The sequence below is a fragment of the Typopeltis vanoorti genome, chromosome 2, assembly GCF_054136105.1.
Source record: "Typopeltis vanoorti isolate ZY-2024b chromosome 2, IOZ_Tvanoo_1.0, whole genome shotgun sequence".
NCBI lineage: Eukaryota > Metazoa > Arthropoda > Arachnida > Uropygi > Thelyphonidae > Typopeltis > Typopeltis vanoorti.
In genome coordinates, this window is record NC_143550.1 from 175,729,232 (window position 1) to 175,744,039 (window position 14,808).

General features: G+C 36.0%; 1 protein-coding gene across 2 annotated transcripts in view; it reads left to right on the top strand.

The window, feature by feature from the left end:
• LOC150109684 (uncharacterized) overlaps positions 1-14,808 on the top strand; it is a 193,083-nt gene that overhangs the window by 161,996 nt on the left and 16,279 nt on the right. Inside the window, exon 7 of one of the 2 annotated variants that reach the window (XM_090409689.1) lies at positions 9,252-9,351. In XM_090409689.1, coding sequence (XP_090265815.1) covers positions 9,252-9,351 — 100 coding nt within the window. The remainder of the gene's footprint in view (positions 1-9,251; positions 9,352-14,808) is intronic. The other variant, XM_090409694.1, reaches the window with a different exon arrangement.

Consider the following 14,808-nt stretch of genomic DNA (forward strand, 5'->3'; position numbering starts at 1 on the left):
CTATTTTCATTGTCTTTGTCTTTTTATTGCTGAGCTTCATACCATATCTATTACAACAGCTATTCAATTTAGTCTGCAAGAGAATCTTGTAGACTTGTAGCGGATTTATTTAGAAGTATAACATCATCTGCATAAAGCAAAGAGCTGACATTAACATCTCTAATTTTGATATCATGTTTAATACCACATTCCTTCATAATGTGATCCATATAAATAATGAATAACAGAGGGAATAATGTACATCCTTGTCTCACACCAGATTTAACATTAAACCATCTTCCTGTACTTCCTTCAATTCTAACTGCTGACTTACAACTCAAATAAAGACTAAGTATTGCTTGATATAATGCCCCATTGACACTATATAACTGTAGCGTATTGAATAGCTTCTCTCTTGGCACCTTGTCATATCCTTTTCCAGATCGACAAAACTTAAATATAGATCTCTTATATTCCCATGCTTTCTCGACTATTTGTCATAAAGTGAAGATCTGATCCTGACAGCCTCTATTTGGCCTGAATCCAGCTTGTTCTTCACCAAGCTTTTCTTCCACAATTCTTCTCAACCGTTTCTCAAATATACTTGCATAGATCCTGCTAGGACTCAGTAGGGAAATACCTCTGTAATTCTCACATTCAGTTTTATTTCCCTTTTTATATATGGGTACTATGAGAGCTCTACTCCAATCATCGAGAATTCGTCCCTCTGTCCAGGCTTTCTGAACTATGCACTGCAGCCACTGTAAGACTCTTATACCACCATATTTCAGCATTTCTGGTCGAATATCATCTACTCCTGCTGCCTTTCCACATTTCAAGCCTTTGATGGCTTTTTCTACTTCAAGTATGGATATGTATTCCTGACTGCATGCCTGCTCAGCGTTTTTTTACCACTGTACTGTCATCACTGCTTGTTTCATTTAGCAGTTTTTCAAAGTAATTACTCTATACTTCAAGGATATCTTTTTCTCCTGTTTTCATTTCACCTTTATCATCTCTAATTCCTTTTACAGCACTCTTTCCTCCATTCCTAAGCTTCTTCAACAACCTCCAGAATATTTTGCCACCTTCTTGATATTTATTTTCTATATTCTTGCCAAAGTCCTCCCATGACTTTTGTTTAGCTAGTTTTACACAGTGTTTAGCATTCTTGCATTTGTCTCTGTATTCTCTAAGAGCACAAGCTGACTTGTTTGACAGGAACTTTTGATATGCTTTCTTCTTTTCCTTCACTGCCTCTTTAACTTCCTGTGTACACCAGGGAGTTCTGATTTTTTTTTATCCTAGCAGATAACCTCACCACATTTCTCTCTGGCAGAATCAATCAATGTTTTCTTCAGAGTTTGCCACTAAATCTCCAAGGTTTGATTCCTGTTTTCCAACTGTTTCATTTTTTCTTCAATAATCTTTGTGTATTTTAGTCTATAGTTCACATCTGAGAGCTGCTCAACTTTTATTTGCTTTAAAACTTTCTTACATGTTATTCTTTTCAATATGAAATTCAATTTTATCCTGCTCAAGACTAAATAGTGATCACTTCCAATTTCAAATCCTCTGTACACTCTGGTGTCCTGCACCAGGGAGAAAACATCACTATCAACAATAACATAGTCAATGAGACTTTTCTTATTCCTTGCCTCTTCTCTCCATGTGAATTTGTGCACATTTTTATGTTGGAACATGGTGTTAGTAATAACCAGTCAATGTCCTGAGCAGAAATCCAACAGGTATTTGCCATTATGATTAGTTTTGCTCTTTTCTCCAAATTTTCCCAAAATATTTCTGTATGTCTCAGGATCATTTCCTACTCTGCTACTTAGATCCCCAACAAGGACCAACTTTTCCTTTTTCATTGTGTCAGTTGCTTTTTCTAAAGCCTCAAAAAAGTCCTCTACTTCTACCTTAGTAGAACCTTCTGTCTGACCATGGGCACAAATAAGTCTCATTGTCCAGTTCCCCATTCTCATATGTGCCCACATTACTCTACTTGAGACTGGCTGCCATTCAAGAAGATTAGCCTCGTATTTTGTGTTGAATACTATTGCTACTCCTTCTTTTCCTTGATTGTCATTGCCTGAATATAACATTTTGTATTTATTGCTCATTAAGAGCTCACCAGTTTTGGTCTTTTTTGTTTCAGTTACCCCTATTATGTCGATCTGGTACTTATCTAATTCCTCAGCTAGCTCCATTTCTTTGCCATTCAGGCTTCTTATGTTGATAGTACCGATCTTTAACTCTGGTGATGTTGAGTTGGGGTTGCATAGCAGACTACTATTTTTAATATTTCTGTTTGGTCTATTGAATGATCAGTTTTCCTACTCTTGCTGATAAATGTTAAGATACTTTTGATTTGTTTTGGTTCAACTATGAATCCCACTCCACTAACAGTGATTCCTCGATGGCATTCACCCAAAATGACCTTGTAATCCATTCAGGGTAGCTCATCTTTCTGTTTTACATATTGCCAGAAAATCAAAATTTAGCTTATCAGTATATTTTAGAAGAAAGTGTACTTGAAATTCCTAAGCTAGATTCTCGTATGAAATATTTCACAAAGTGAAATATTTCCATAGTGGCCTATCGTCTTCTGCAAAGATTCTTAGCATCCTCTCAAAGATTAAAACCACTATCTTAATTTGTCTTATAGGATCTGCTCAGGACTGGGATCTTCTTCTAAGAAGTTATCATCGTTGCTTCAGTCAAATATCTCGCTTCTTCTGACTGGGTTCTGAAGTGTTGAGGACAGTAACTTTCACTTACTGAAACTGTTGATTCCACTATTGACCAAAAATTGGTTCTTCCTCTGTTATCTTTTAGATACTACCCTGTCTTGATAGCATCTAGCTGGTAAGGCCCTCTTCAAATCTAGCACTAACATACTTCCTTATCTGGCCTTCCAATACTCATCTGCTTTCTGACCAAACATCCTGTTAGGGTTTGATCCAGTGGTCCATTAGGTTACTCAACAGAGTCCACTTCTGGTAGGTGAGTATGGAGTAGTGATGGAGAGGCTAAGAGTTTCTGCTTCACATCCCTATTTGGATCCCCCCCCCTTCCAAACTAGATATTACAGTTTCATTATATTTTTGTATGAGTTGTCAGATGTTGACACATTGTCCCTGTTTGTATCAGGGCCCACATTTGAAATGAAGAAATGTTATATTCTATGCTGCTTTCATTGCGAGGTTAAAATGAATAAACTTTCCTGCACTGTGAAATGGAACCAATATCATTGTTTCAAGCACAGTGCTGAAAACAATAATGATGGTGCACCATGATGGGGTGAAAGTTGTGCAAATGGCTGAGTGTTCAGATTTTTGGAAGGAAAATAAAAAGGAACTCAACAGGAAGGGAATTGTGAAGTTTCTTTGTCTTCAATATATGAAGATTGAGCAGAAATAAGAAGAAAAGTTAGAAGTTGTAGACTGAGAGGATTTTCTTTAAAAAAGAGATAAATGTGAAGTTTATTATAGTTATTAATCCACATAGGATTTATTCAGTGAAAATTGAAAAAAACTTTGTTGTTCTCCAGTTCATACAGAAATGAGCCCAGTAAAGTCTGTTGTTTTATTTAGGATTCTCAGTCTTCAAGGCCCCGGGGCAGAGCTGACTACTACCGGGTGCATCCCCAGGTGGCGGATCGGGGAACAGTCTTCAGATATGGAGGTTAGCTGCGATATAAGCAGAGCAATCTGGCGAATAAGCAGCTGTGGACCAACAGCGACTGAGCTATCAGGGCGTGGGGGAGCAGAAGTGGCAACTCTGTCTCACTTAAAACCTCACAAAGCCCAATGACAACTCGGTGACATGGCGAGTAGTGCCGCCATTAAATAAGTACCTACTGGGGTCACCGCCCCTGACATTGGGAAGCAGCATTGTCAGTACTGACACAAGGTTGAAGCCAAATGATGACGGAAAAGCTTGTGATCAGAGATTTGCAGATGGCAATATGATTATATTGTGTACGTCTGTAATACTGCGGAGCAGAAAGCAAATGGAGAAACTACTGCTCTACTTTATCTTTAGAACAACCACCATGGCGAGCAAACCCTTACAATTGGCCCCAAGTTCCCGGCGTCCCTTAAATGGGACAGGGGTGCGAAGAATCTCCGGGCTCAAAATGGTGTCCACTTTTAAAATTGCAACTTGGAATGTCAGAACTCTGTATGAAGCTGGCAAATTAAGAAATGCCACAAGAGAAATGAAGAGGCTGGGCATCCGGATTTTGGGAATTTGCGAGACAAGATGGCCAGGATCTGGAAAGTGTCAACAAGATAATACGACAATGTATTACTCTGGGAATGATGAGAACAAACATCGACATGGTGTAGCTGTAATAGTAGATGAAGAAATCAATAAATCAGTAATAAATTGGATTCCATTTTCTGAAAGGATAATGTTGTTACAACTTAAGGGAAACCCCGTTAACATAAATATCATCCAAGCTTATGCACCCACAGCTGACAAAAGTGAAGATGTTGAAGAGTTTTATGAACATCTAAAAGAGATTAACAAAGAAACATGATATAAACATAGTGATGGGTGACTTCAATGCAAAAGTGGGAAGAGGGGGTGATGGAGAAATTGTTGGCGAAAATGGCTTAGACACCAGAAATGACAGAGGAGATCGCCTAGTCCAATTCTGTCAGGAAGAAGATCTAACAATAGCAAATACCTGGTTTAAACTTCCACCCAGAAGACTGTACACTTGGAAATCGCCTCAAGATAACCAACATAATATTGTCAGAAATCAAATTGATTATATACTGATAAATAAAAGATTCCACAGTAGTATAAAGAGTGCAAAGACTTATCCTGGAGCAGATATCTCATCAGACCACAATCCCATAGTTGCAGAAGTACATCGTAGATTAAAATCAGCTAAAATATCACAAAAGAAGAAAAAGAAAATTGATGTAGAAAAACTGAAAGACCCGAACATAAATAAAAGTGCCAAGACACAGCTTAACCTGCGATTACAACAGATTAACATAGAAGAAAATAAAAGTGTGGAATCTCTTTGGAATAGCTTAAAGAATGCCATCGTAACAACAAGTATTGAAGAAGTAGGTTATGTGAATAATATAAAACAAATGGAATGGATGACAGATGAGATTCTTTCTCTTCTTGATACAAGAAGAATGTATAAAAACAAAGACCTAGCCAGGTATACAGAAACACATAACATCATCAAGAAAAAAATAAAAGAAGCCAAAGAAAACTGGATGAAAAATTTATGTACTGAAATTGAACTGCTTCAGAAACAACATGATAATTTCAATCTATATAAGAAAATCAACGAAATTTCCGGAAAACTGAGGAAAAAGCAAATAGTGTCTCTAAGAGACGAAAATGGAAAAATAGTTCTAGAAGAAGAGAATAAAGCACAGATTTGGATAAAATATCTAACAGAACTTTTTAATGATACTAGACAGAAGCCTATAAATATAAAAGATAACATTCAAGGACCAGCAATCATGAAATGCGAAATAGAGAATGCTATACAAACAAGTAAAACAGGAAAAGCCAGTGGACCAGATGGTGTGCAAACAGAATTTTTAAAATTAATCGAACCAGATAACATCAAACTTCTTGAAAAACTATTTAATAAAATATATGAAAGTGATGAATTTCCATCAGATTGGCTCAAATCTACATTTATCACTATCCCAAAGAAACCCAAAGCGAATTCCTGTGGTGACTTCAGACTTATTAGTCTAATGAGCCAAACATTAAAAATATTTTTGAAAGTAATTCAGAATCGCATTTATAGAAAAAGTGAAGAAACTCTAAGTGAAACACAATTCAGCTTTCGGAATGGTTTTGGTACTAGAGAGGCCCTTTTCTGTACCCAAATATTGATACAAAAATGCATAGAAAAACAGAAATCTGTCTTTATGTGTTTCATAGATTTTGAAAAAGCATTCGACAAAGTCAGACACACCAACTTAATAGAAATCCTTCAACAAATAAGGCTAGACGAACAAGACATAAGACTTATAACAAATCTGTATTGGAATCAGTCAGCTACCGTTCAATTAGACAACATTACTACCAGTGATATTAACATCAAAAGAGGAGTGAGACAAGGATGTGTGCTCTCACCAGTCCTGTTCAACATATATGCAGAGGTAATCTTTAAAAAAGCATTGGAAGAATGTCCAGAGGGAATCACAATAAATGGAAGGATTGTTAACAACCTACGATATGCAGATGACACCGTGCTAATTGCAGATAACATTATGGATCTCCAAAAACTCGTTGACAGAGTATACATAGAAAGCCAAAGAATGGGAATAAATATAAACATCAACAACACAAAATACATTATCATCAGCAAACATCCAGCCTCATCAATGAAACTGACACTCAATGGGAAAAATATTGATCAAGTGTCAAGATATAAATATCTTGGTTGCTGGCTTAATGAACAGTGGGATCCAGAAATAGATATAAAGACAAGGATTGAAGTTGCACGGCAGTCCTTCATGAAAATGAGAACACTATTCTGCAATAAAGACCTAAACATGGAAGTCAGATGCCGAATGCTGAAATGCTACGTGTGGTCTATTCTGCTCTATGGAGTTGAAACATGGACATTGAAGGCGACAACCATCAAGAAAATCGAAGCCTTTGAGATGTGGCTATACAGAAGAATGCTAAAGATATCATGGACAGAAAAAATTACCAATGAAGATGTCTTAAAATCCATTGGCAAAGCTAAACATCTTGTACAAATAATCAAGAAACGAAAAACATCATATCTTGGCCACATCATGAGAAACAGCAAATACCAACTTCTACAAACTATTTTGGTAGGAAGAATTGATGGCAAAGGAACTAGAGGAAGAAAAAGAATATCATGGTTTGACAACATCAAGACGTGGACAGGAAAGAGCAGTTCACAACTGCTCAGATTAGCACAAGAGCGCAGTTTGTTCGCCAAGATGGTCGCTGACCTTTGATAGAAGATAGCACAATAAGAAGAAGTCTTCAAGGCAATTTGACGTGTTGATTAGATTTAGTTATTAGAAAGTAAGTTTGTTCTGAAGAGATGAAACTTTTGATATGGTTTTAAATAATTTATTTAATGGAGTTTGGAGTTACTTTATAGAAAGTGAACAGAGTTATTAAAGAATGTCTTGGATGAAATGAGATATGCTTTGTTCACTGTTTTGTGATGTAGGATGCAAGAGGAATTTGACTGTCATATGCTGCCGTCATACAGGAAGCAGTTTTTGTGCTAGTTTTTGTCCTGTGTGAATTCAATTAGGAATTGAAGTTTCTGTAGGAAGCAAGAAGCTAAAATTGAAGGATAATAGCTATTTGTTTATGATAATTGAAGAAAAGCTATATAGATGAGGTGTCTTTTATGCTGTTTCAAGTTATAATTTGAAGAATATATTGAAATGTGCATAGTTAAGTTATACTGATGGGTTAATTTAGAAGATAAGATATATATATATGGTATCCTGAGATACGAATCTGTGTGCAAGGTTAATTTGTAATTTAGGTTCAGGTGTTTCATTTTCAAATTAAGAGTTAAACCACTTCATGTTTAAGAAATGCTTTACTAATTGTGCAACTGACAGGATTACAAGCACAAGAAAGAATCAGGTCATCCCAAAAGTACTGTCTTTTTTTATATATATACACTGTACTTGTTCAGGCGTGTCTCAGCTTGTCTAAACATGAATTTTTATAGCTTTATAAGTACCGCTAAGCTGAGACGGCCTCGTTCTAAGAAATTCCACCTTGCAACAACATCATACATAAGTTTTTGTATAAATAACCCTTTATTACTATGGAGGTCACTGAAGAGCACATTAGGTACATCATGTTTATGCGTTCAAAAAAGCAACAGTGCTGCTAACACTGTAAAAAGTGTGCAAGAAGTATATGGTGATAATGTTTTGAATGTGCAAAAGTGCCAGTGATTGTTTCAAAAATTTTGACAAGGGGACTTTAGCTTGAAAGACTTCCCTTGCTCTGGATGCTCTGTCTCTCTCTCTCTCTTGATAATGACATGCTGGAAGCCCCTATTGCAAGAAATGCCAATGCAACTGTTGAAGATTTCGCAAACGATCTTAATTCATCGTCATCGACCATCCATTGCCATTTGCAAGAACTTGGAATTGTGTCTAAGTTTGTCAAGTAGGTTCCTCACGAACTGACGAACAACAATTGAAGAGAGCTCGTCAGCATCTGCGCTATTCATTCTCGAGAGGTTCAATCTCTGTTTTTGAGTTGTGTAGTCACCAGTAATGAAAAGTGAATACTTTACAAGAATGTGAAGTGCCGAAAGCAGTGGATTCATTTAGGGAAACAGGCTAAACCTCAGCCATAACAAGACCTTCACCCACAGAAGGTTTTGTTAAGCATTTGGTGGGATATGGCTGGTAGTACACACTTTGAACTCTTTCAAAAAAACCAGATAATCACAGCTGAAGTATGTTGTGAACAACTTGATCGATTGAATGAAAAACTGAAAGAAAAGAGGTGTTCTCTGGTCAATCGAAAGGGTGTTGTTTTTCACCATGATAACGCATTCCCTCAGTGCAAGAATGACCTGTACCAAGATTGAAGAACTCAGCCTGGAAAAGCTTCCACATCCTCTCTATTTTCCTGATCTTGCACTTCAGATTACTACTTATTTCAAAGTTTGCAACATTTCATTAATGAAAAACAATATGCTACCTTAGAGGCACTGAAATTGAGCCTATTCAGTGCCATTCTGTTTAAGATTGGCTTGGATTAGATTAGCCTTTGATTAGCTCTGCTGACATTCTTGAATGTTAATAGTGCCATGTTCTTTCCTAATAAAGTTTTAATATGTGTCATTGATACATATTAAATACTGTTCACTACCCTAATTTCCTCAGGCAAACTTCTTTGCCTCCAAATCTTCTGAATTCTATAGAAATGGCATTATGAAGCGTTCATGACATTGGATGAGTGTTATTGATTCAATTGGAGAATATATACTTGATTAAATTAGCAAGTGATTTATCTTTTATATCCTTTCAAAACTTAATTCTAAAAATGACATAACTTTTGGGATGACCTGATATAAAAATAAATAAATAATAAATGAAATATTCCCCACCTTATCTACATACATACAAACAACTCACGATCTTTGCTGTTTTGAGAATAATTCTAAACAACCTGCCAGAGTGTTATTTTAACAAGTTTTACTATTTAAAAGATATTGTTTTATTGCATTACTAATGTTGATTTATTTACAGTAGGATACTGTAATGGCACATACAATGGAAAGAAATATTTCAAATGTTCCAGTCAGTGTGGCATGTTTCTGCCATTTTTCTCCATCAAAACCCTCTTTAGGTGATGTATATGTTTATTTAATTTTTTGTTATCAAACACCATTCATCTATTAATCTTACTTTTTTTTTCTTTTGCATTTATTATATACACATTACTTTTAAAAAGTAACATTCATCTCCAATTCATTCATACAATGTAACAGTTTGCCATGAAGGAACATTAGTATGCAGTGTCAAAAATTGCACCAACCAAACAGTTAAAAATGCACCTATAATTTTATATAAAGTTTTTTTTTTTTTTCATGTTGTTCCTACCCACGAAAGGTTATTTTGTAAACCTATAGTAGATTTTGTACTGTGGCATGGCTGGCCTAAGGATTTTTTTTTTTTCTGTCTTTTATCAATTTTTTTATATATTTTTTTAAATTTTTAAATTTTATTATTATTTTTTTACATGTTTGAGATGGTTCCTGTTTCATAATGAAAATTACAATGAAATGTTAAATAAAAACCTCGCTTGGGTAAGCTGATTGAATAGTGTGGCAACTTTGCTGTAATCAGGGTTTTGTTCCAATTTCCTTATAGCATGATGTTTATCAGAAATCAAAATCAGATTATTTTGACTTCCTATGGTGATAGTACCACTATAAATTAAAGATGCCAAGAAATTATATTCTTGGTTTACTCCTTTATCCAAGTGTTTTGTTTGCACAAACTTTGTTTACGCAAAGAAAGTTTGCGCCTGAAGTAATTTCAGGACTGGGCAACTCGTATATAGAAGCTAATGACTTCACATCACTTGCCTTAGTATCTCATAATGTAAAGCACATATCCTTAAAGACATGTATAATGCTGTGCATTATAGGAAGGGTCACTACCCAGATCAGTTTCAACATAGTGCTACTAGCATCCTCTTTATCAGATGGCCAGCAAAGGTTGGTCGATTGGTAGAGCCTCTGCTACTAATGGCTCGCAAAAAGTTAGCAAGTTTGAGCACGGTTAGTAGTTGGAAGGGGTCTGTTGCTGTTGGCACACTCTCCCTTGATGAGTCTTAGGACTCTCTGGAGGTGTCACATAATAATAAAAATAAATAACATTTATTCAGATCTCATCAGTGGGAGCCAGATCCAGAAGTGATACCAAGGTTGAAGTAATGCAGAAGTCATATTTCCATATACGAGTAGCCAAAAGATGTCACACCGTGTTATTAAAATACTCTGCATTAGAGATAGATGTTGGAAGTTTTTCCACTTGGTTATGTGCATTTCATTATGGGATACTAAGGCAAGTGATGTGAAGTCATTAGCTTCTATATGCGAGTTACCAAGTCCTGAAATTACTTCAGGCGCAAACTTTGTTTGCTTACACTTGGATAAAGGATTAAACCAAGAACATAATTTCTTGGCATCTTTAATTTATAGTATAAACAAGTGGAAAAACTTCCAAGTACCACTGTCTTGCTTATTAGAGGCCTGAAGTAGCATGAAAAAAGCCTTGTTAAGTCTATCTAAAGGAAAGTTCTGATTACCTTAACTGGCATACTCATCATATAGATTTTACAGCCTTTCATCAGTAGAATTATCATTTCAAAAGACTCTTTTTCAGAGCATTTTAACTGTTGAGAGGTATTATGTGTTTATGTGAAATTTTTTGTTTCCAGTAGAGATTATGAATAAATGAATAACTTACTGCAACTTCCATGATTTGTATGATTATGTTTTTATACATTTGTTGCCATTGTCAGAATGAGAAGGCACCTTGGTATTCTGTAAATGCATACCTACCCAGACCCTCACATGTCTGACACATGCATCCTAAATCCTTTATAGATATACTGTAGAACCACTGGTTGTACTTCAAGAAGATATTAATAGTTAAAATGTCTCTCCAGCCAACAGGCTGTGGTCTCAATCTCACAACATGTTGCATGAATGTTATAGATAATATTTTCATCATCCCCTCCAAAAAAAAAAAAAAAAGCCTCAACCTGCTTATTGAAGACCACATGTTCATCATTATCAACATAATCATTTCTTTATATGTGCCCTGAAGGGCTGTACATGATACTATATGACAGTACTACATGATTACTAATCTCCTATGAATAGTTTTTCACCAAATTAGTCTATTCACATTCCAATATTAGATATGACATTATTGTCATATCTAATAACGGATTGTTGAAAAGTGAATAGTATTAGACTGATTCAGTCAGACTAAATCGCCTAGATCTTGGGCTTCTCTCAGGATTTCTACACCCATCTTTGCATAAAAGACCTGTTTGGCACTTTGCCATTTTGTTTAAGATTGGCTTCGATTAGATTAGCTCTGCTGACATTCTTGAATATTAATAGTGCTATGTTCCTTCCTAATAAAGTTTTAATATGTGTCATTGATGTCACCTGTTCACTAACCTAATTTCCTCAGAACTCTCATATTTGTGGTCTCTAGTCTTTGATTGAGTGCATTATTTCTAACCCAACTCCATCAATTAAAATTGGTTTGAATAAATATTTTGTATACTTCTAGTTCAGTGTTTTGGCTAATTTCTCTCTTATCCCATATACATTTATGTAACTGACTCCCTGCTATACCAGCTTTGCTTGTTCTGTTTGTCTATTTCCATATTTTATTTGCCATCTTCACTAAAAACTGTGCTAAATAGCTGAAATATTTTATTTGACCAATAGGTACTTCATGCTGATTTTCATGTTAAATTTGTTACTGTATTTATTCAGTGTAGTTAAAGAATCTGGAGACTTGCACTAGATTTGTTTTGAAGTGTAACATCATCTGTATAAAACAGAGCTAACTTTAATATCTGATTCTAATATCAAGTTTAATGCTACCTTCTTTCATAATGTGATCCATATAGATGCTTACACCTGATTTTTACATCATCTTCATGTATTTTCTTCAATTTTGACTGCAGTCTTAGAAATTAAATATACACTATGCATTCCTGTGTATAATGTTCCATTTACCCCATATAATTGTAGCATCTTGAAGCTTTTCTCTGGGCAACAACTTGTCATTATGCTTCTGACACTGCTTGATTCATTTTAACAGTCTTTCAAATTATTATATTTACGGCTATTTGCCTGCTTCTGTTTAGGAGTGCTCCAGTTTAAACGCCATTGGCTCTTTACTCACGGATTCTTAGGGCATTGCAGATGTATATTTATCAATAAATATATGTTGCATAGAGGACAAGAAATTTGCACATACCTTTTTCTGGGTGTTGTGGCTCTTCTTCTTTTGCATTGTCCAAACTACTGTGTGTGTGTGTGTGTGTGTGTGTGGGGAGGGGGATTTTGGCAAGTGGGAGAATTGAAATACAAATGGAAAAAACCCTGGTTTTTTGAATGACATATATATACATATATGTTATAAGGGATGGGCGGAGTGTTTTTTTATATTTATACGAGGTGGGAAAGGGTGAAAGGGGTTGAAAATAGCAACTGATTTTTAGAGGGGGGAGAAGGGGGTTGACGGGGTGCGGCCCGTTTCGACTATTCTTGGTCATCGTCTGAGCACATGGAAGAAGTGGATGCTATGTCAGGTAGGGTAGGTGCTTTTGGAGTGTTTGTGTTATTGCCTATTGGTCGGGGTTGTGACCTCAATTTTATGTTGTGAAGCTTCCAAACCTCGGAGATTATGTAGGGCCTGTGTACGTTGATAGAGTTCGCGTCACACTTTATGGCTATTGTTTCCGATATTCTAAGCATTGTTTCATTGTCTTGTCTGTCTACTATGATGGTCTTGTCGATCTGCGGGGTATGTTTTTGTTCAAGGGCGTGGACAGCTATTTCCGTTTTTCCTGTGCTTTGGATTCGATTTTTCTTTTTGATGTTGTGTTTTTTAGTATTTAAATATTCTGGAATAGGGATGTTACAATCGCGGAAGTGTTTTTGTAGTCTTGCCCATCTGATGGTGGAGTGTAGGTGATATCACAGTCTTTTTGGCAGGGAAATTTATAGACTACGTTGTGGTGTTCAAATATTTCTTTTTGTGTCTGAGATTTAGTGGGTTTTAGGAGATTTGCCAATTTTTGGTTTGTGGTGAATACCAGTTTGTAGTCAGTATGTTTGAAGATGTATTTGTAGGCTTTGTATGTGTTTTGGATGTATGGTAGTTTGATAATTTTTTGTGTAGGGAAGTTTATTTTGGTACTTGGGTTGTTTTGGCAGTTTTTGGCAGTCTTGTTTGCGTAATTTATTAGTTGTGTAGGATAGTTGTGATTTTCGAAGATCTGTGTTAGTTTTTTTATTTCTGCGTTTAGATTACTCTGATTGGTTGAAAATTTGTACGCATTTATGAATTGTGATAAGATGACCGATTTTTTAATGGAATATGGATGGTATGAGTGGAAATGGGGGTAGTTTCCGATATGTGAGGATTTGTGGTATACTTTCATGGCAATTTTGTTGTGTGTTCTGGTTAGTGTCAAGTTTAAGAAATTGATGGATTTGTTCTGTTCGGTTTCTATGGTGAATTTTAGTCTGTTGCTGTAACTGTTTAGGGATGCTTTTAAGGTGGTGATGTGTGTGGGATTTCCAATGCACAGAATATCATCCACGTATCTGCCATAAAATGTGATGGGGGGTGGAGTAGGAGTGATTCTATGTGTGTTAGGAATAGTTCTGCTAGTTGTCTGCTGATGTTTTGGCCCATGGGAAGTCCGAAGATTTGAATGCACATGTTGTTGAACTTGAAGAAGTTTGCCGAGATTATTAGTTTTATTAGGTTAATAATGTCATTGGGCGTTAGTTTAGTACGAGAGTGTAGGGTGTGGTCTTCTGTGAGTAGTGTGTGTACGATGTCTAAAGTTCTGGGGACATCCACGTTGGTGTATAAGGAGGCCGCATCCAATGAAGTGAGAGTGTCTTCTTTGGATAGGGATAGGTTTTTTTATTTTTTTGAAAAGGTTGTCTGAGTTTTTTTATCATGAAGTTAGATGCTGTAATTAATGGTTTTAGAAGTTTCACTACGAATCTTGATAAAGGAGCTGTAGTGGTGTTTTTGTAGGAGACTATTGGCCTCATCGGGTACCCGTCTTTGTGGGTTTTATTTGTCCGAACATATGAGTGGTGCGGGGGGGGGGGGATTGTGTTTTTCATTGTGGTTTTGTCTATTTTGTCTTCGTTTCTTAGGGTGTGCGGGGTACTGTTGATTTGTTTAATGAGGTCGGGGTGGGGTCAATTTGGATTTTTTGGTAGGTGTGTTGGTTGGTTAAGATAGCTGTTATTTTGTTGTGGTAATCGGTTAGGTTTGTGATGACTACTGTATCCCCTTTGTCAGCTTTATTGATAATAATGTTCCGGTTCCTTTTTAGGGATAATAGGGCTTTTTGTAAGTTGGGGGTGATGTTTGGTTTTATTATTATTTTACTGTTTATGATGTTGTTAATTTTGTGAATATTGTTTCTTTGTTAGGGTCATACTCTAATTTCGCTTGTATTTCGGTAATGATGTCTCTGTTTTGTATGTATTTTGGGGATATGCCAAAGTTTAGTCCT